A 23119-nucleotide genomic window follows, 5' to 3' on the forward strand; every position below is an offset into this window, starting at 1 on the left:
ATAACTGAAAAATCAATCTTTAGGGCTCAATTGAGCCTCTGAAGCGGCATCTTGTTGAAGAAATCAGGTGATAAAGTGTGACGGAAACTCCTTGCATTTCAAACAGCTTGTAATCCTTTATATAGGTTCAAAAAATATAGTATCATTATTAATGTGTACCCAAATTAGAAAATATATTTTCACTCTTACCTTTAGTAGTATCCAGCAATGTTTTATTTGCTCTGGTTTTAAGATGTCCCCTCTGAGATTTCTGCTGCCACATACCTCACAGTTTGTATTGAATCTACTTTCTACAGAAGAAATAATCAGTATGACATCCCAGAATTGTCTATTTATATGCAATATAAAGGATGTCAAAAGAAGGCGTTATATGAAGAAAATGAAACACAATAATTATGTTTCTTTTCTTTTTTTTTCTCAATAATACCAAGTAGTTCTGTGCTGTTTTTCCTCATTCTTTGTGAGTGAATCTGTTTATCATAATGTTTGCAAAGAATACATTTTTATTTGCATACAGTGATTGGAATGTGATTTGTTTGTTTCTGCACCTGCCATTCCAGCTGAACCATGTATGCTCTGATGAAGGTCCTTTAGACCGATAGCTAAAAATAAGTGTTCTCTGAGCTTTTTGATACCTCCAGCACCTTATTTAAGATAAAGGCAGGTGAAGCGGTGGTTATCCTTATCTTAACCTGCTTATCCAGTTAAGGGTCGCAGAGGTGCTGGAGCCGATCTCAGCTGTCAATGGGCGAAGGCAGGGTACACCCTGGACAGTTCGCCAGTCTGTCGCAGGGCAGATATATATAGACAGACAACCATTCACGCTCACATCCACACCTACGGGCAATTTAGAATCTTCAATGAACCTTAGCTGCATGTCTTTGGACTGTGGGAGGAAGCCGGAGAACCCGGAGAGAACCCACGCTGACACAGGGAGAACATTTAAACTCCACACAGAAGGTTGTCCAGCCCGGGAATTGAACCCGGGCCCCTCTTGCTGTGAGGCGACAGTGATAACCACTACACCACCATGCAGCCCATTAAATTATAAAAAAAAAAAATATATATATTTTTTTTTTTTTTTTTAAATAAAAAATAATATATATATATATATATATATATATATATATATATATATATATATATATATTAAATAAAAGTAATAAAACTACCTCCACAAGATCCCAAAAAATCTCTGTTGTCATTTCTAATCCAAGCAACGGTGTCAGCAGAGTTAATTATGCATAAATGACTTATATACTGTATAAAATAAGTTGATGTAGTCACCATGATGTCCGCCATTGGTTTGTTGACTTTAGATTTTGAAGCCTCAAGTTCAGCATTTTGGTCGTCACCGCCTTGTTTTTTTGAAAACTAGAAGTGACACAAGAGGTAGGAGCTAAGTACAGCAAAACGCTGATTAAGGCATTTTTGACCAAAATACAGAGGTGGGTAGAGAAGCTAAAACCGTAGTAGTAGTAGTTAAGTCGTCATCAAAAAAACATGTTGTTTTGAAACACGATATACTGTGTGTATATATTATTAAACATATTAGCATGAAAACAACAGATACACTTGCAAACGGCACAGTTCTCTGATGTAAGTTATGACTTCACCATTCACAAGCACAAATATGAAATAAATAAAGGTCAAGGACAATTTACTCAAAAAAGTTACTTTTTTAATACATCTAACAGAGTAAAGGGAATTGGTTGCTAACCACCAGCAAAATGTTTACAATTCACTTTAATGAAAACTAAAAACACACTATGAAAAGGGTTAAAGTTTAGATATGAAAACACAGGTCAAATCCCACACAGGACAAGGCTCTGGTAGCAACCTGTCAATTACAAGGTAGCCACGCCCTAAAGCGTACCTTGTTTTATCATGTATGTTACTCTTAATGGGACCATAAATTACAAAATGAACACCATGCTGTGTAGAAGAAGACTTGAAACTAGCAATTGAGACTATTAACTCATGTTCTTAATAACTTGTGAGATAATACATCTAGTGAGAAGTATTTTTCTCATAGTCGCCCCCTGCTGGCTATTGGAAAGAATGGAAGTTTAAGTCACTTCCGCATTGGCTTCACTTTTAAGACCTGGAAATGATTGCCTTCTAATTACGAGCAACTGACACAGGAGATTGGAGTGTTTCTAGTGTTGTTGATTCATTTTGTATAATTTAGCATTTATCTGTATTATTATTGAGATTGAGGACCAATTGTTATTGGAACATTACCTCTGTGTGTTACTGCCAACCCGGGTAATTTAGCTGAGGTGATTAAATGGATTACATCTCTAATCACAGTTTTGATTCAGGAAAGCAGCAAGCTGTTATATGTTCTGTTTTAATATGAGCCTTTCGTAGTGCAGGCTTTTGGGGAACTTGGAGCAGCAGTAGGTGTAACATCTGTCTCTCGGCAGGAAGTTCATCTCCAACACTGACTCTCCGAGAACAGCTGGTAATAGCAGGGGCTCCATATGGATGAGTGACAGGCCTTCGGAAATGTACAGAGTGCTACCTCTGCAAAATGTGGGCTGAGAAATATCACTGTAGCATACATACAGAACGCAACACGGATTGTGAATTTGATGTGCTAAACCAACCAAAAAATGTCCAAATCTGAAAAAATATTTACAGTTCAGAAAATCTACTGCATAAAATTTAACTGTATGAGTCACTGTTTATGTCATACTGGTGGAATTAGTTTGTATCTGCCAAATCCTTTATCTCCACTTAGAGAAGTTTAAACCATGCAGTAGCTGGCATTTACTCAAAAATATGCAAACAGTTTTGGCTTAACAACTCGTTCCTTCTATCTCCCAGGACAATGACGGAGGGATGACTGCACAGCTGCCCAGCACCATCACTTCCTTTGTTCAGAGTGGTTTGAGACCAGGGGAGGAGTATACTGTTAACCTGGTGGCGCTCCGAGACCAGGGACGGAGTCAGCCATTCACTGCTACTGTCACAACATGTATGTATTAATGACACATTTTCTCTCTAGAAAATATAATCTATGTTTTCCATAATAACTGATTGTTGTTCATTAAGTCAAAGACATTCAATGCAATGAAGTGCATATCAGATTTGGAACCAAGTTTTCAGGGGCTTTAAGATAAATTACAATTGTGTGGCCTGACGAAAACGCATACAGCCAACAAGTCAATGCCATTTTTAAATAATAAGTTGTTTCATATTAATAATGCATGTGAGCAGCACTGCAACTGACATTTTTTCTTAAATATTAAAAATATGTCTTTTAAACCCAAGGTTACATCTCAAAGATGCTTGTTTTGTCCAAACAACAGTCCAAAACTTATTATTTTTTAAATTTACAATCATTAAAAAATAAACAGCAAATCTTCATTGTTGACAAGCTGAACGGAGCAAATGTTTGGCATCTTTGCTTCATAAAAGGCTTAAATGATTAAATGATAATTAGAACAGTCAGCTAGTAATTTTCTGTCAATCAGTTAATTAATCAAATCCTCATTTCAGTACCAAATGTAGCATAGTATTCCCTGCCCCTTCACACACCCCACACACACACACACACACACACACACACACACACACACACATACACATACACATACACATACACACAGATAAACACCCTGGCATAAGCAGTGAGACTCACCTTGACATATTTGCTGGTCTGCCACCATTTATGTCTCTGATATAAAGCTCACTGAGGTATTGCCCCACTCCTCACCCTCTGACACTATTACTAGACAGCTGTAATAGATCCAATACAAACTTCGTCCATAGCAATTCAAACTCTGATGTCTACAGTCAAAACACCATCAATTTCCTGTCAAGTCCCCGTTCATTTTGCTGGTTGTAATTAAGTACTGATTAATAATTCATGGCACTTTGTCATGAATTTTTCACGGCGGCCTAATGCAGGACACCTTATTGGATAAAGAAAGAGAAAAAGACAAATTTGAAGTCACTCAATTATTTATAACAAAGATTTAGCCCTCTTCGGAGACGGAGTGAGCGTGAGGAGGAGTCGGAGGAAAAACCAGAGGGAGAGGAGGACAGCTGATGTGGGAGCAGGTTCTCAGCAACTGTCTTCCTCAGGATGTTTTCTAGGACGAGACCCAAGGGACCAATTTCTAATACATCGAGGATCGGGGTGGACCCGCAATATGTCAAGACTTAGTGAGGGACTTATTTAGATCTCAAAAAATTTGTGAAAGACTTTATGGTTCTGTGCTGCTCAGTGTGTGAAATATATCATATACATACGTTCCTTATGGGGCCATCAATGGAGAATATTTATGCTATTTTAGCCCAGGACGGTGCTTTCAATTTAAAACGTTTGTTGAACCAAACATTGTGTCGTGTACTATTTTGTTTTGTTCCTCAACATTAGATTATCATTGTCACCCTTTTTTAAACTTATTTGGATAATTCAAAGGCTAATTTATCATCATAAACTGTGCATACTTGTAGTTTAAGTTATAGCTCTGAGCTTAACTGCAGTAAAAACATGACAAAAAAGGTTGATTTAGAAAGAACACAACGGTCCATTAAGAAGCCCAGATTACTAGTGACGGCATTACAATCGGCCTGCAGATCACGCTATTTTCCCCTCACTCGTGATCAAGACCCCAAGATGCTTTTAACTCCTTCACTTGGGGCAGCAGCTCACTCCCAACATCGACCCTGGGAGCTGTGTTGTTGTCAAATGGGTTTTCCTCATCACGTGCAATGTGTTTTCAGGTCTTCATACCGAATAAATGTTGTTTTCCAGCAATCAGCATAGAGAGACTTTTATCACAGCTTATGTTTACACCTTGCACGGATAAAGCCTTTTGTCTCGTTGTGTGTGAGGTCTGATAAGCTTTACATGCTTGGCTGTCAGAGAACAGCTTTTACTGATAACTAATCTACCACGGCATAAGCTTGAAGTTTTCCATTTTAGCTTCCCTGTTTATAATGACTGAAATGTGGCCAAAAGTTGGCACCAAATGTTTCGTCTGATCTTTTGATTTTGTTAAATTTTATCACGATTTAGCCAAGGCTGTGTTTTATTCAGGTCAAGTTCTTGTACAGCTGTTTAGTTGTAGAAAGATAACAATTAACATTTGAGAAGTTTAGCTTCTTTTGTTGATTAATCTATTAGTTGATCTTCCCTTCCGAAAATTATTTGTTTAAAAAAAAAAAACAGCATGCAGAGAAAATGTAATCTTTCTCTAATCAAAGCATAGTAGCTTTTTATCCAGATATCTCAGGAATGCCTGGAGGTAATTACTTCAAATTTGCCACAAACATCCACTTGGACTCCAGGATGAACTGATTAGAATTTGGTGATCAAAGGTCACTTTGACCTCACATAACACAAGCCATGAAACAAGAATTGATTTGCAATAGATGACAGTTTCACTAAAATGTCTATTAAGATAAAATAATGAAGTGATGACATTTATTACAGACACGGATGTAAACTGCAACATGTCTGGTTGGCCGAGGCATACAACCTTGAGGCGGGAATTCTTGTTCTTAACTGTCAGTGATTCACAACATAATAACCACATAAATCTGGGTTACTTCTGCTATACAACATTGAATCCTTATCATACATCTATCTTAGTTTCTTTTATAATATCAGATAGTTTTACTTATTTTGGCCTTAAAAATATATTCAAATGAGACCATCTCAAAAGATTTCATATCAAACTTTCAGACTTCTGACACCTCTGGTGAGAGCGGTCGCACAATTTGTAACAATAGATGGCAAGGTTAAGAACAAATTGCAACAGGACTCTCAATAATCCTTTCTCTGCTTTTCTTTGTTCGCAGTGATTGATGGACCCACTCTGCTGATTGTGCGGGATGTGTCAGACACCGTAGCGTTTGTAGAGTGGACACCGCCAAAAGCAAAGATTGATCAGATTGTGTTACGTTATGGCCTGGTGGGAGGAGAGGGTCCCCGGACTACCTTCCGCCTCCAACCCACGCTCAGCCAGTACTCCCTGCAGGTGAGTGGTGGCATGTGTGTGCAATTCATCAAGTTGTGGTGTCACAGATCCGATCATAGAGACACATTATGTGGACTCACCTGCCATTTGGGGACAGAAAAGCCAGCCCTCACCACTTAAACCGTTTATCTTTGGGGTTGAGAGTTGGCTTTCTTGTTATTACATTGTACTCATAAATATAATATGTGTGTGTGTGTATGTGTGTGTGTGTGTGTGCGCGTTTGTTAAATTATCTGATCCCAGAGTCTGCCTTCTGTCTGTGTCTGGAGATTAAACAAAAAAAATAAAAAATCCATGCAAAGAGATTACACAGACTAAACTGTCCCTGTGTTGTTGTTGTTATTTTGTTCCACAGGTTCTGCGTCCCGGCTCACGTTACGAGGTGTCCGTGAGCGGAGTGAGAAAAGGAAATGAGAGCGGCTCTATTTCCACTGAATTTACTACCGGTGAGGTCTGACAGCGAGCAGATAGTGCCTTCCTCTGAGGGTAGAACAGTAGATGACTTATGGCCTAATATAAAACATACTGTTTATTTATATTGGATATGGTAGTGAACATCTGTTCGGTTATTATTATTGATCTTGTTTGTGTAGAAGAAAGTACACTATTTGTGGAAACATTATTTGTATCTGTTTTGAGTGTAAACAACCAGCGAACTTCATCAAAATGACATCACTTTCAGCTACATCTTCAGAAAAATGTTTGTAAACTGTATCCATATGATATCAGAGTTTCTAATTCAAATGAAGTACATTCAGCATAGAATTGCTAACTGGGTATACATTATTACAAACAGACATGTATAGCAACTGATGTACAGTAAATTATATTATTAAACATACCGATCAACTGTAGTAACTAACAGTCGGACACTAACTCTATCTGTGTATGATGATGTTTAAACCGCTGATGTTTGCTTGTTCACAATCCCTGAGAGTTGGTCTCTGTGTCCCAACATTGTCAGCTTTATCGTTCTTCTCAGAGATCGATGCCCCCAAGAACCTGCGGCTCCTGTCCAAGACCTCAACCACTCTGGAGCTCGAATGGGACAACAGTGAGGCGGAGGTAATTAGACCTGGGATGAATAGCATTTGCAGTACATTTTTCATAGTTTGTTTTTCAACCCATTTGAGTGATTAACATGTCGGGTATTAGTCTTAAAAAAAACAAAGTTTGTTTTGTTGCTTTTGATTCATTGTTTTGAAGACGGCCTGTCTTCTGATGAAGTAAATGGTAAAATGAAGCTTGCTAGTTATATGAAGCTGTTGGTGGTGAAGAGTAATTCAGTACATATACTTGTATTATTTACTGGTTTTGTATCCACGTACAGTTTTGTGGTACTTGTATTTTACTTTATTATTTCAACTGTATAGTACTTAACACATGTATATCTAGTCCACTACCAATTTTATTACTTTGCAGATTAAGTTTTACATACAAAACATATGAAGGACATATGCAATATAATTACATTTTATAGATTAAACCATTCAAGATAATCTAAAATGAACCAGTTATAATAAACCAACAACAGACATTAGATTAGGCCTGTATAGAAAAAATACCCTGGAAGGGCAAAATTAGTACTTTTACTTTTTATTCTTTTAATATAGTTTGCTGAATATGCCTCTGTTCTTAACTTTGAAGTCCATTTTTTTGCAGGACCTATGGAGCATTTTTATAGTGTTATACAGTAGGTTACATAAGTTTATTTTTCAAATACAAGTTGTAGACTTTCCTGAAATACTTCAAAGCTTCCACTGAATCTCAGCACAACCTTAGGTGCCCTTCATATCACGGACAATGTGATAATTATGTCTCTTTTGTTAAAATAACAACTAAATTGCCCTAAATCCCTGAACATTCTCCAACCCTCCATGAACCTCTCTGCATACTTAGCCTCAAGCGGGTTTATTGCTCTCAATTATCTAAACTCCTGTCTTGTTGTATTTAGCACTTTATCATCACACACAGGTCAGTCTGCATTTTATGAGCTTGGTAAATGCCAATACGGAGAATAAAGCAAACAAATTTACTGGGTTCAAATGGTCACTGACTGTTTAACTCGGAGTGAAAATGTGGTAAATCACGTTGTTTCACTCAGTACTCACTTTGATATTTAAAAAGGCTCACTTACTACACAACCAGACTCATGAAGCTAGTCCATCTTGATGCCTGTTAGCACTACAAATGTTTTCATCCTCATGTTTGTGCAGAGTGTTGGCAGAGAGACAGATATCATGCTGCGCTAATGCAAAAAAATAAACATTTATTCAATGAACCAATTTAAAGCTGCTTTGGCTCATAGTGAAAGCCTTGTATTCCCTTGATGTTGATAAATAAATCATTGTTTCCTTCAGTTTGGTACTGTAAGTGTTTAAATGTATATGTTTAATTGTAGGTGGAGGGCTACCAGGTGGTGTACAGCACTTTAGCAGGAGACCTGTATGATAAAGTCATTGTACCACGCAATGAGGGTGCCACCACTAAGACCTCCCTCACAGGTAAGCAAGTAGCAGTGATGTGTTGTGTTTTCTTTTAATTTAACCAACTCATATGTGCATTTTTATTGAATAGGGATCTCTTGCTTAGTGCAATGTTTTTTTCTTATGAATCGCAGTGCATCTTATGTGTACTGAAGAAGTTGGGAACTGCCCTTCTGTTTTACATGGAGGGATTATCTCCAGAGCTAACATTTGGCTGACGGGGCTACTGATTGTATCTATGGAAAAGCTTGTTGTCCTGCGGGCGTATTGAAAGGCTGTCAGAAAGGAGGGGTCAGCTGGGATGTTTTTTCCCGAAAGGCCACAGTGCTGAAAAGGGCACGGCCGGCATAAGAATAGAAGCAAAAGGTCCTTGTGTTATTCTGTTGGGCCATTGCAATCGATGCTGCCACCAGCATTCTCTGTCACTCTCACTTTCTCTCTGCTAATAATCCCTGTCACTCTCTCGCTCATTCTTATTCCTCATTACCTTATTTCTGTAGCTTGGGCATTTCTGGGGATGTACTGAATTGATTTGAAACTGATCAATTATGCTGTTGGCAAAAAAAAGCGAGTTTCTTCAGAAATCAAAATCATGTACATGTAAATTTGCCAAGACCTCATCACCGACGTAGAGCTAATTTGGGCTGTTATGAGTAACTACAATCTAATTGACATGCACTCTGCTTCAGAAGGCGAGTGTGAAACAAGTCTGTGTGATGTTCCTTCTTGCTATATTGTGTGATAAATTACTAACCGGTTCCCTCTGTGTCTTTGTGCCTCAGACCTGCTGCCAGGCACAGAGTACGGCATCGGCATTTCTGCCATGAAAGGTAGCAACCAGAGTACCCCAGCAACAATGAACGCCAGGACGGGTGAGTGGATTACTGTTTAGACTCCACTGATGCAAGTAAGACACACTCAGTGAATCACAGCAGCGCTGTACTAGAAATCTTCAAAGCAGGCTGGTTGGCCTGGTTTGTTGTTGTATGTGTAATTCTTAGTTTGTGCCGTGGGTCAGTGTTCCAGTTCCAGTCATTAAAAGCCATTTTAGTGGCATTAAGCAAATCAGATTTTGGCAAGACTTGTGCTATTTTAGTGAGAGAGAGTTTTATATCACAAGCTGGGGTCAAAGTTCCCATTACAGCATTTTAAAGCTGTAATAATGCATAACAGTAATTGCTAATGGCACTCTCTTTTCCTCAGCACTTGATTGGCCATTTGAATTTTTATTGTGTTTCGGCAGAGAGACAATAAAGATCCCATTTAACCTTCTGTTTGAAATGTTAGTGCAATGTTAGGATGTTAGGTGCTTCAAAACTCTTTCCTGTAACGTTGACTGTCAAGAGCATCTTTCCTCCAGTTGCAATCATTTTAATGGCTGCAAGTATTTTGCACTTCACTACATTATGCCTCCATTTGCTTTACGAACAAGCACTTTCTATCCCACTGTTTTGTGCACTCTCTTTGAACTTTAAAAATGCAATACAGCTTCCACACCATTCTCAAATAGCTTTAAATAATATGACAACATCTCCTGTCTGCTAAGTGTGAGTTGCTGAAAGTTCAAAGCATCATTTCAACAGTGGATTTAGTTCTTTACAAGACGTAAAGAACTAAATCCACTGTTGAAATGATGCTTTTTGAATAAAAGAAGTCTATTTGACAAGAATCTCCTTAAACATTGATGATCCAGTGGGCAAGTTGGGTCTCTGCTGCAGAAAAGAAAAGGACAATCATAAGAACAAAACTAATACAAAAAGATTAAACACAGAATGTGGGATCATTATGTTAATACAGAGGAAAAAGCTGAATCTTACATTTTAATCCATAACGGTCCTGCTTTTGATGTCATTGCTGCATCAAAGAAGAAGATATACGGTAGATATACAGAATAAGTTATTTTTCTGCAAAACTGTTGCACAATGTTGGAGCAGATCTCTGACATTTCACCATCAACACAATTTATAAAGAAAAATGTAAGTATGTGACATTCAACAGCTGCCCCTTTTTTCCTCTTTTTTTGTGTGCATATAACAATATATAACATCAACCTGAATGAGGCAATAGAGCAACAAACAGAAAACATACTAGAACATAACATGAGATTATAGCTTTAGTCGTCGATATAGAAAAAAGCTTCGTGAAATTTTCACAGTCATAACTTTTTGGGGGGGTCGCCCTACCAATGGGATGGCAAGATACATTTAAAAAGTAAGTAATAAATAAATGAAAAGCCCTAAATTGAATTTAAAAAAAAGGAATTTAAAAAACTCTTGCACATAAAGACACTTGGATGGAAAAGTGCTTAATTGTGATCAGAGGAAGAATAAAGTAATCTCGCAAAAATTTCCAGAGTGACAGGTGCACATTGCATAAAAGAACCATTAAGGTAAATATCAAAAGGGTAATATCCCATGCACTGTCCCCACTCAACTTAGTCATTTTTCATGGATGAGTAGGTTGATCCCTGAAATGTCAACCTCACCCTGTTTATGTACACCCACTCAGGTGGGTCGGTAGCAGTGTTAATGTGCTCATGCTTGTGTGCTTTTTGTCACATTTTAGTTTGAAACATTTAAGAGGCTCTGTGCTTTACTTAAATCGTGTTTCCTTTAAATCAGGTCTGGATGTGCCCATGGATCTAACTGTGATGGCTTCGACAGACAACACCATCACTCTGGTGTGGGGCGTGGTCCAGGGCCCCATCGACCATTACAAGGTCACCTACACATCCTCCTCTGGCGTCACCGCTGAGGTAAAGGATTGAGCATATGGACGTTGAATATAAATTGCTATGCTGGTGTATACTGTACTCAGACGTAGTAGAAGTAGTCTAGAAGTCCGATTGAATATGTGATTTTCTTTCTTGTATGCTATAATGATCCTGTTAAGCACATAGTGACTTATGTCTGTGAATAGCGCTATATAAATACATTTTACTTTACTATTTATTACTGTGTCTACCTTTTTCAGCTGAATGTGCCTAAAGATGTAACCACCACCACTCTGATCGACCTTGAGCCCGGCACTGAGTACACCATCACTGTGGCAGCAAGACGAGGAAGGCAGCAGAGCACCGCAGCTACCATAGATGCGTTCACAGGTAGGGGGTCTAGTCAAGTGTTATATACAGAAACAGGTAGACAGTGTTATTTATGTCTCTCTTGTCTTTGTCTTTGCTACGGTTGGATACAAACTTGTCTAGAGTATCAAGGTTTTCAGTACAGTTTCGGTGTAAGTGTCAGATAAAGACATGAAAGATCAGCCTATGACTGCACAAAGGTGGGGAACAGTTTTAACAACAGCGGAGCGTAATGATGTTGAAAAGTGAATATAATGAACTAAAAGTGTGGCAGCAGCTAAGGTGATTCACACCAAAAGAAAATGGAAGGCCTTAAAAGGCATTGAAGAAGCAATTAGGAGAGGTAAATTATTCACATCAGCTAATGAGCTTGTTACAAGTGTTCCCTAATTGCACCGAATCGTTATTTGTGTCTCTGTTTTTCTTCTGATTTCTTTTAAACACCACATTCTCTCAGTTTTGCCTTCACACTGACAGCTTGTGCTGCTCTTCTTCTTTCTCTGCTTGAAGTTCCCTTTTTTTCTGAGAATGTCTATCACAACAACTGGTGTGTTACTGTCCAACTAAATGTGGGATTGCCTGTCAATCAACCCACCGCTGTTGGTTCTTTGTTATTTCTACAGAAAGCCTGATCTGATTATCCGTTGCACAAAGAATGGTGTCAGATTGATAGGCACAAGCTTACCTGCTGTCAGATTTGTCATTCTTTTTCTGCACCTCTCTCATCATCATCATCTCTGTGCTTCTCCGCTGTGACCGTCGCGGCAGTTGTCACCATCATAACCATCATCGTCATCTTTTGTTATCACTGGCTTTTTTAAGTAACACATCTCTAATCATCTGGAGAGTAGAGATGAGAGAATGATAACAAGACAGATGAACAGAATCAGAGGAAAAATAATGAATTACCTGTCATCTACTCATCCACTGTTCACTTGGCCATATTGGCAACATATGTCTGCCTGTGCTCAGGTGAACTCATCACCAGAGGATTAAAAGTTTGATCTTGAACTTTGATCAATATATATACCAGAATGCATTTGGAGCACAGTCTGTCCTTCAGTTTGTCTCTTTGTCACTGAATATGACCTCTACCACTTCCTGTAAGAAGTTATCTGCAAACCTCTCATTATTCATTTATCGCTGCAGCCAAGTTTTTACACTCCATGTGAAAACCATCCAATAAGGAGAAATGTACTTTATTACAGCTAGCGAGGCCACGATATCCTAACTTTTGTTCTATAGTATGGAACTAGCTCCAAAAATGCTTTGCCCTAGATTTCCCATAATGCAACACATACTAGCATGCCTTCTTTAGCTCTTTATTTTCCATGGATGCATGAGAAGACAGCTGGATACTGTGTCCGAAGCTGGGCCTCCCTCGTTCACATTGTTCAGGGGCGCATGAAGCCAAGAAAGTTTGACTATTACAAAAAGTCGACGCATCCATGGGCCCAGAGAGAAAGCGCACTAGCATTTGCTAGCATCACGCTTACGATCCGCTCTGTAACAGCTAGCTCACATGAACGGTAGCTAGTTATAGCTCTGGATTTGGCTATTAATGCATTTTACAGCTTTTAGAACCTAATAAATTAATAAAGGGCTACTTGAGTGTTTGTCCTGGGAAAAAATTCCGCTGAGTTACAGATGTCTCTCTCCCATTGTAAGTCAATGGGAAAAAGTTGTTTTCAGCCAAATGGTATCACAAGATGGACCTAGAAGTTGTTATTCAACGGACTGCCCACTTAGCCAAATTGTCTTGAAAGCCCACTCTTCATGAGGGCTTTCTAGCCTAATTAATGCCCTTTTAAGCTCTGTGCTCCCAGTTTGTGATGCAGCTTCCTATTATAAGTTTGAAGTCCACAATCCCAAATCGAGATTTCTGCAATAACATCATCATGTTTTTTTTTTTTTAATTCCTTCAGCGACAGAGAAGACATTGTATATATATTTTTCTCACAGGCCAAGTCACACTTCTCATAATTGGTATTCTGACCTTTATCTGTAAATGTTCGTTAACAAAGATCATCATTAAGACCTACAAAGTTATCATCGCACATACCTTCTAGCTGCAGTTTACTGGCTTTTTATGCACTACTAACTCTCCAAAAGAATTGTCATCTTGATCAACGGCATCTTCACCATAACCACCACCAGCATGGCCATCACATTAAACGGACCCTCCTTCTTCTACAATGTTTCATCAATGGTTAAAGCCAAGCCATGTTGCGTTTTTGACCACTATTACCATATTGTTTGGAAGAGTGGTTCCTTGTATTATTTGTAATACTTCCCCTGGCTTTGACACAAGGACGCACATCACCACTACAGGGGTTAAAACGATAGAACTTTTCTGTTGACTGCTGTAAAGCATATCGACAGTTGCTGAAGGAAACGCGCCACAAAATGTGACTATTCACCAATAAAAGAGGAAAAGAACTAAAATGCAGTGCAGGTCCCAAATGATGATTGATTCCAAAGAAAACTCCACAGTTTAATCTAGCTAAATCAGAAAAGGTTAAGTCAATGTTGATGCATCTTCCCTACTATTTATACTTCCACACATGGCTAATTAAATTAAAATCATGTTGCATTTGTTGCTGCCTCAGCTGCTACACTGGTTCATATTCATTATATCATCTTCTGTCCGGGTCATACATTTTGACAACGGCATCTGCTATCATCATCATCATTTCTCCATTTTCTTATTGTGAACAGTCCCATCACATCTTCATCTTTACAGTGGATAAACTCATTATATCCCTTTTTTTAACGACCAATTAAATCATCACTTCCACATGATTGTGGTCTTCTCTGGCTCCCACCTGCCCCATCAAGTTGACGCCCAAGGCTAATTTTCTCAACTATATTATAAACGAGCTATTACACCATCCAGGACTGCTTCCATCCATCACTGACATTGCTTGTCTGTCATCTCCATAACGATGGCAGCTGTTATTCTTTTTCTTCCTTTTTTTCATCGTTGTTTCTTGCTTGTGGCCGGCTTTCTACCTGTCCTTGAAAACTCTCCGGTGACCTTTAAACCCCCCGTTCCTCCAGGAATCAGGCCCGTAACCCACCTCTACTTGTCAGAGGTGACTTCAGACTCAGTGTCGGTGGCGTGGAGCGCCCCAGCACCACCTGCTGACCTCTTCATCCTGAGCTACAGCTCTGCAGATGGGACCGACACCTCTAAGGTGACGCTGGACGGCTCCAAGACGAGGTCACTGGTCCAGGGGCTGCTGCCGTCCACTCAGTACACCGTCAGTCTAATCACAATACAGGGGGACGTTACCTCTGAGCCCATTACAGCATCACTCACTACAGGTGAGCTGCTTGATTTCATGTCTAAGTGGTGTGAAAGGTAACTCAAGGATGACACACATGTGGATAGATGAGCATGAACAGCAGAGTAAAGGTTCATGGCTTTGTTTATTTGATCTGTTCAAGTAGTTGTGCAACCTTGCATCGTACTGTTTTTCTATGCATGGATGAATTTTTCTGTACCTAAGAAATTAATATCACGTTTAAGGCTGCAACTTACAATTATTTAAACTCTCAATTAATGTGTACATTGATTAATTATTTGGTCTATTAAATGTCTGACAATAGTGAACATATGCCCATCATTATCACCTAAAGCCCTACACTCTCATATAAGACTAAAGATGCAGCAAATCCTCACAAAGGAAAAACTAACTAAGTATTGTTGGGTTTTTTTCTATCAATAATTAATCAATTATCAAAATATTTGCCAACTACTTTTTAGCTCTATGAATTAACCATTTAAATAACTAATTGTTTGAGCTGTAATCATGTTTATCACATGTATGAATCAGTTGCACTGTTCTTTTTAGGGTTCGTTGAGACAGAAGGAACTGGTATGTCCTTGAATCCTATTTAGGATTCAGGAGAAAATCAGAGGATGTAAACAGTAAAGAGAAGAAAAGTGGGGAAACACTGTAGGAAGAGTGAGGTAAAGTGGGAAACTGAGAGGAGAAGAAATGAAAATACAAAGTGGTTTTAAATCGAATATGTATTTGCAAAAATGCTGTTGTTTAAGCGCTTGATTTGCTCAGAATGATTTTTGTTATTAACAGATCTGCCTTGGAGGTTTTTCCTTTATAATTCTTTGCCAAGCTTAAAGTGAAAAATACATGCTTGTTTTATTCCCATGTGGTATCAGATGACTGAAGTTTGGCACACAGATCTTTGTGTGAATAGCCAGTGTGTATAATAATCCAGTGCTATTTCTTGTCAATTTTAAACTTGTTCGCATTCTTAACTTTGAGGCGTAATTAAGAAACGTTCTAAAAAAGACAAGCACAGAGAGAAGAAGAATGAAAAATTAGAGAGTGTGAGGAAAGGTTCAATGTGTGGGCTGAGCTCATATTGTTACTGTAGTGTAATAGAATAAGTCTTATGCTTTGTACTGTTTTCTGTCAATCCATTTGAAATTATTTTTTGCCTTTTAGGCTTCCCCTTATTCTATCTCCTCTCGCGTATTGACAGTTTCTCTATCATTTCTCTCCATTCCTTTTGATTAAAATGTTTTTCCTCCAACTGCGCCGCAATGATCTTTCACACCCTTCTCTTTATTTGTTAACATATTATACAGTATTACCGTGTCATTTCTTCGCTGCTAATTGGTTGTGAGAAGGAGCTCTCAGAAACATTTCTTTTGATTAGGAGTGTGCTATTCACATCTGGGAAGAGAATAAATGAGATGAAGGTCAGTGGAATAACCTGCCAAAGAAAGAGACAGCGGGCAAAATTAGGGGAAAAAGGAAAATCACCAAAAGAGAAACAAAGAGAGGACTGAAGACAAATGCAGGGGAGAGAGGAAAGTGAGCATTGAACAATAGAGATATTAACTTTGCATCAGTGCCAGAGACACCTGCATGCTGTCATCTAATTACTGTGCCAGTTTCACATAATACCTTGGCAGCTTCAAGGCACTCTCCCTCTTCAAATTCACCCACACATGATGATAAGCAGATTTTGAGGGTGAAATTGGACAGGGATTTTGAAACAGATGTACAGTATTTCTTGCACCTGTCTTGTGACTGTGGTAAGGCTTTGATCTTGCATGATTGAATGCGAGCGATGATAAGAGACTGCACTCTGGCTTTCCTTGTGTAATTAGGAAGGCTTTTAGCATTTTTTTTAGCATTTTAAATTGTTTTACCAATTTTTTAACTAGAAACAATAGGTGGTTTGTTATTTACCAGACTTTGATAGTCACTCTACCTTTGTGGTCAGTTCAAACGTTGTGATAATGTTGCTCAGCCCGAGGGCCACCTTCATTTATTAGCTTAGACAGTGCAAATTGAATTGTGTTCTTCCAGGGGGCATCAGGTCAATAGCAGTAGATAGCTCTGACAGGACTATTCTGCAACTGTTACCAGTCAGACTTTTTCAGGCAGCTTTATGAGAAAAACAAATGTCCAGGCGTTATTCTGGCCTATACTGGCCTGTTGGCAAACATTATTAGTCAGATATGCATGCATAAATAATCACAATAAATATAAATTCTGCTACTGTATGTCATGCAAGTTGAATTTAAATGAGTTCCAGGCCAGGAGTTATAAATTGCCCCCGCTGCTTGTGAATAATAGCCATTATTCTTTTCAAAGAGGAGCAGAGAAGTTGGTTTACAAGCACTGCCTTTTTCGCCTCTTGTCGACACCAAGAGATGGCAGTGATCTCTTAATCTCCTCCACCTTTTTTTTGTCTTTTTCTTCCCCCTCTCTAACTTTCTTTATCCTGCTATTTCTTTTATCTAGCAGCTAAGAACCTGTCACCAGTTTAATTGTTTGCTCACATTGTTTTCGCCCTAACCTTTTCCATGGCTGCTCGATAGTCTCAGGAGACCCATAAAACAAATTGTCTGCAGGGGGGTAAATCTCCTCTGAGTAAGCCGTGCTCAGTCTAAATGATAATTCTGCCCATTGTGTTCTTTTACCAGCCATATTTCTACTGGAATATCTTTTGATGGTGTTTTTTATTTATAAAGGCTTGTGTTTCAGCAGACCAAGGACAGGTCTGTTTATGTAAATATAATGAGAGATGAGATTAAAAATGGACAAAACAAGGATTGTTTAATTCTTCGGTATTCAAGGGCACTCATCCTTAAAATTTGTATGTAAATTCCTGAACTTGCTTAGTAATGCCCGACTATTGTACCTTTGGGATCAGAATAAATTCTCCCATGTTATCCATTGTGGGCCATTTTGATTCTCTGCTAACACACATCATCTCCCTTCTAGGCATGGACCCACCAAAAGAGCTGACGGTGTCAGATGTGACGGAAGACGCAGTGACTATCTCTTGGATCAAACCACTGGCTCCATTTGAATACTATAAGCTGTCCTACCAATCAGCCAGAGGTAGCATAGCCTTCACATTCTGTAACGCCTGTCTTCATTGCATTATAACCACATGGTGTTCAATACATTAGCATACATGCCAGCACCCTGCAATCTCATGTTACAGCTAAATGAACATGGCATTTTTTTTTTTTTTTTTTTTTTGTAGCAGCGACCCTGTTACACACTGTTGTACCTAATTAATTGATAACATTTTATCAGTGAAATGTAATTTTATTCTTAATTAAAATTCTGTATTGAATAATTATTTAATAAAAAAATGATGAAATAGTTATAGCCCCGTGATTCAAAGCACACACCGGTTGGCTAAGCAGTACTGTATACCTTGTAGCTGAAGAAATGTAAGATCAGTTGTGATGTTTCCTGCAGGTCGAGTGGACAGCGTGGTGATTGACAGTGATGTGACCAACTACACCTTGTCCAGCCTGTTTCCTGCTACAGAATACGAGATCAGCCTCAACGCTGTCAGAGGGAGCCAGGAGAGCAAAGTGGTCACCACCTCCGTCTTCACAGGTAGGAGTCGATGAGAAAACTTTATTAGGGACGTATAGAATAGAATAGAAGAGAATAGAATAGACATGCAACCTTACGAACTACGCCTGTGTTGTTCATGTCCCGCTGAACTCTTGATGAAAGGCTGGGGAGGTTCTTTTGTTTCGTGAGCGACTATTCCTCTGACGTCATTTGAAAGCAAACATGAAAGCTTCAGTCGCAGTTAACTTTTACCATCATTGTTTTTCACAAAGACAGAAGAGGTTTAATTTTAAGGGTTAATATAGCTGAATGTTGACCATAGACTATATAAGAAGTGAATGTAGTCATCCATTGGTTTGTGTTTAAAAGCCTTGAGTTCAGCGATTTCGCCTCAGCCATCTTGGCTTTTTGCAACCAATGAACAGAAGTTACCATATTTGGAATGCGGAGGAGGGACGTAGAGACGCCATAAACGACTCTGGTAGGGTAGCAACCTGTCAATCACAGAAAGCCCACCCTAAAGCATACTCCGCTTTATGGTCTATTTAACTCAAAAGAGACCATGCTTTGATTAGAAATGTTGTATTTGGCAGTAGGTTGGCTACTTTTAGGGTACTGGGTTTCATCGTTTGTTAAAACAATGTCCACTGCAGGCTGAGAGGTGTTTTTGTTATTCAGCCTACCCTTATTGATATGAGAAACACCTGTCAGTATACCACAATCCAACAGCATCACAAACTAGCCTCCAAAATGGACAGAAAGATCGAAAACAACTGAACATAATAACCTTAATGTGGGTTCTAATTTATTGCATAACTGTTGCTTTAGTTTTAGCTGGGTGAACCTAATAAACTGGCAACTGAGTGTATACTCACCGGCTAAATTCTGGAATCTGCTTTTGATTTGCTTTCGTAATGTTCTGCTCTTGTGCAGAAGAAAATCCCATTGCATTAAAAACCACATTCCTCGCTGCCTTCAACTACAAGTCTTTGATAAACATCACGCTGTGAGAGTGGGAGGGACAGCGACAAAATGTTTGCTGTGCAAACTGAATAAAGAATCCCTCTTTTATCTGCTAGGCTTTCAGACCAATTGTTCTTCCCACAACAAGAATAGCTGCGCGTTGGGAGTCACTGTATGTGCTAGAAAGAGCAACCAAACAGATACAGACGTCAGACAAAATCTAAGGGTACAGCTGACATTGCAGGAGGTTCAATCCTTACTGCTGCAATAGATGAAACTGTCCACTCCATGACCCAGTAATTGGTAACTTACTCCCAGCTCCATCTCACTCTCCACTATCTCTGCTTCCCTCCCCTTCCTATCTCTTTATACTTTAGCCTCACCTCTATCCCACTTAATCGTTACACCTCTCTCTTTCTCTCAGCGTCCTTCTCTTCTCCGTCCTCCATCTTTCTGTCTCCATTGACCATTTCCTTTTTGCTTCATCTCTTCCTTTCTTTAATCTTCTCTCTTGGTGTCTCTCTCCATTTTTTTCTTCCCATCCAGCAATATACTAAAGAAATCTCTAGTTCCCTTGCTTTCCGACTCTTAACTTAGCACTGAATCACAAGTTATGCATGTAAAAAGCGTTCAGAACCGTTCTTCCACTAGCTAAAGATTAACACACTCAAGTGCTATGCATAATAATCTGCATTGTGCGCGAGAGAGGAAAAAGCAAGCGAGCTAAGTAGAGCCCAAGATAGGAGGGAGAAGAGGGGAGCAGGAGGTGTGTTTGCATGCCAATGAACAATCTACTGAGAAAAGAAGAAGCAGGAGAGTCTCTCACCTTCTCGTGTTACTTGCTCTTCCTCTACAATTCTTTATCATCAGCTTCTTTTTTAACAATCCCTGTGTACTTACAGTAAGCAGAGCTGTTGGGGCTGTAATAGCCTGAAAAGAACATAACTCCAAAGTCAAGCTTGTTAGAAATGATAAATAACGGTTTTTTTCTCACATCGCAGAATGCCCAACCAGGGACTTTTTAATGCCACTTTCAACAACAGTACATAAACAGGGGATTTGGAAGAGTAATCCAGAAATGCCTGGCCAAGTATGTAATGACTTGAATAACGCTGCAATTGCTACTTACTTGACTTACGTGATCAATTATTGTCAGAAGGGATGAAAAAGCAGGGAGCAATATTTCATTGTACTAACACAGCGGGTTCTGCTAACCTAAGATGAATTTTGGATAGTTGACACTAAATAGACTATGTGACGGTCCATTTAATGGAGGGCTTAAAACGGTGCTCATTAGCAGAGTGTCATGACCCCTAGTAAAGTATTACTTGTCCCAATACTTAAGTTGGGAGAGATATCCTACAAAATCTAAATGAACATTGGATTTCCAGGAACCCACACAGATAAGGCATTAATTGACATAAACATATGGCCTAACGAGAGGGTGTGTTGAACTTTACTTGTTACCTTTATTTGTTATGTAAAAAGTAATAACTTTGAATAAATAATTTTGATAATGCAGAGTTATTGTGTGTTCTCATGTGTAAGCAAACATTTGCCTACAAATACAGAACCGTACTGTACATTAACAAACTAACATCAGCATTTAGAAAGTTCAGTACCGCTCACATAAAATCAGTAGGTACAATGTTTGCATGGCTGTGGCTGCTGCGCATAAGTATTAGTACTGCGCCATAGACACATCCAGTGTAGCTAAGGGGCAAATGTGGAGAACACACTCACACTGATAACCTGATAACCTTTTTTATACAGGGAGGCAGTACAGCTTCCTCAGTAATGAGAGGGGATGCAGAGATGGACTGGGGAGTAAAATGGCCCAATGTGTTTCACTAACTGTACTGTCTGCAGCCATGTGGTCTACATAATGGACCCAACACACAGTAGACTGACCTCATGGTCAACTGTAACAGCTGAGGTTCCTAATATTACCATATTCTGCATAGGAAAAATGCAAATAAGTTTTTCTGATGTATGATTCAAACATTTAACATCAACAAGGTCGAACAAAATTACCTGAAGAAAACTTGACTGTTATTTAAACGCTAACATGTTGTGCAACAATGTCCCCCTTAAAGGTCACATATAATGCTCATTTCAAGGTTCAAACTTGTATTTGGGTTTTTAATAGAACATGTTTACATGCTTTAATGTTCAAAAATGTCATTATTTTTCTCACACTGGGTCTGACCTTTTTTTCTGAAGCGCTTCGTTTCATCGCATTTCAACAGAATTGCAGTGCTAGGAAACACATTGGGTCCATGTCTACACCCCGTCATCAGTTTATCATCATAAACTGTAACAGGGAATGAACTTGGACACATTTAGAATGTTTAAAGAACTTGGAAATTATATGTATATTGTATAGTTACCGTTAATTAATGGCTCGTTTAAAGGCACAGTGTCTGAACATGGCTGTGTGTATTAAAGGATTGAGCATCTTTAATCTTTCACACCATGTATATAGCACCTAGACCTGCTTTTTAATAAAAGAAGACACAAAAAATCGCACTTTTTACAATATGGGACCTTTGAAACAGAAAATCTCCCTTTATAACAATCTTCTTGTGCCCTATTGTCCCCCATAAAATCCAGATGATAATTAAAGCCGTTAGCAGGCTTATAAACTGTGTCAACATTTATTTTGTAAGCAAGCTAAACTACAAAACAAACTGTGAGTTGTTACTTAGTGAACGTTCAGCACAAGCTGATGTCTGAGAGGGAATAACCACTCTGTACCTTTTTGGTTCTAAGGTAGGACCGGAGCCACAGAGGAGACTTGGAGCTCTCAATATGACACTTTAGATGATATCTGTTACCCTCAGCTTCAATTGTCAGACGTGACTAGCCAGATGTTTGTCATCAGACAACAACATAGCATTCACCACTGAATAGTATTCCACGTTTGAATGTAATGATTAGAATAGTGGAAATAAGTAATTTTAACATATAATGTATTTTTAGATACAGATGAATTATCAAGTTGTTTTAGTTGACCTGAAGAAAAATACTAATTAGACCTCTTCTCTGAGAAATTGACTTCCTAAGCTTAGAGCTGCCAGAGAGAGGGGCTATAAAACCAGCCGAAGGGATGACAAACTGTTTTTTCAGCCCAGGAGTCAGATCCAGTCCAATCTAACTGCTTTAATAATGTCTCTGGGTTTACCTAACAAAGACTTAAGGATTGCACACCTTCATTTCTGTAGTCTGACGTACATAGTGCAAGATGTGTTGATGCTACTCAGAAATGATTAGATATTGTGAATGATATTTCAGAAACACATTCGGACATCTTAGTTAATCAATAAAATTATAAAATCAAGAGACTCTATTTAATAGAATCCTTACCGTGGACTTAGAAAGAAGGTCACAAGAATGAGTAGATTTAAATTAATGTCATGCTGTGACCAAACAAGATTTATGAACTAAAGTGTGATGGAAAGAAATTATGGAATGCTTTGATATTCGTTAAGTAAAGCAAATAATCCTTCCTATGTAGAATCAGATGGTGCATTCATTACAGAGCCCCTTGTAATTGCTAACTATCTCATTGATCCCTTTACTGAAAAGGTTGACATTCTAAGACAAAATATGAATACTGGACATGGTGAATTCTCCAAAAACTAATTAGAGAAATTATCATGAAAAACAAAAAATGTAGGTTTAACCTCAAACCAGTGCCACTTGAAGGAGGTAAAAAAAGACTTC

At 38.7% G+C, this 23119-nt stretch overlaps 1 protein-coding gene across 1 annotated transcript in view; it reads left to right on the forward strand.

Moving 5' to 3' along the window:
• tnr (tenascin R (restrictin, janusin)) overlaps window positions 1-23119 on the forward strand; it is a 65715-nt gene that overhangs the window by 15566 nt on the left and 27030 nt on the right. The window contains exons 9-18 of the mRNA XM_054626802.1: window positions 2833-2983; window positions 5821-5999; window positions 6355-6445; window positions 6982-7064; window positions 8401-8503; window positions 9268-9357; window positions 11107-11240; window positions 11459-11588; window positions 17837-17956; window positions 18326-18469. Of these exons, the coding sequence (XP_054482777.1) occupies window positions 2833-2983; window positions 5821-5999; window positions 6355-6445; window positions 6982-7064; window positions 8401-8503; window positions 9268-9357; window positions 11107-11240; window positions 11459-11588; window positions 17837-17956; window positions 18326-18469 (1225 nt within the window). The remainder of the gene's footprint in view (window positions 1-2832; window positions 2984-5820; window positions 6000-6354; window positions 6446-6981; window positions 7065-8400; window positions 8504-9267; window positions 9358-11106; window positions 11241-11458; window positions 11589-17836; window positions 17957-18325; window positions 18470-23119) is intronic.

Source organism: Anoplopoma fimbria, chromosome 3 (assembly GCF_027596085.1).
Source record: "Anoplopoma fimbria isolate UVic2021 breed Golden Eagle Sablefish chromosome 3, Afim_UVic_2022, whole genome shotgun sequence".
Taxonomy (NCBI): domain Eukaryota; kingdom Metazoa; phylum Chordata; class Actinopteri; order Perciformes; family Anoplopomatidae; genus Anoplopoma; species Anoplopoma fimbria.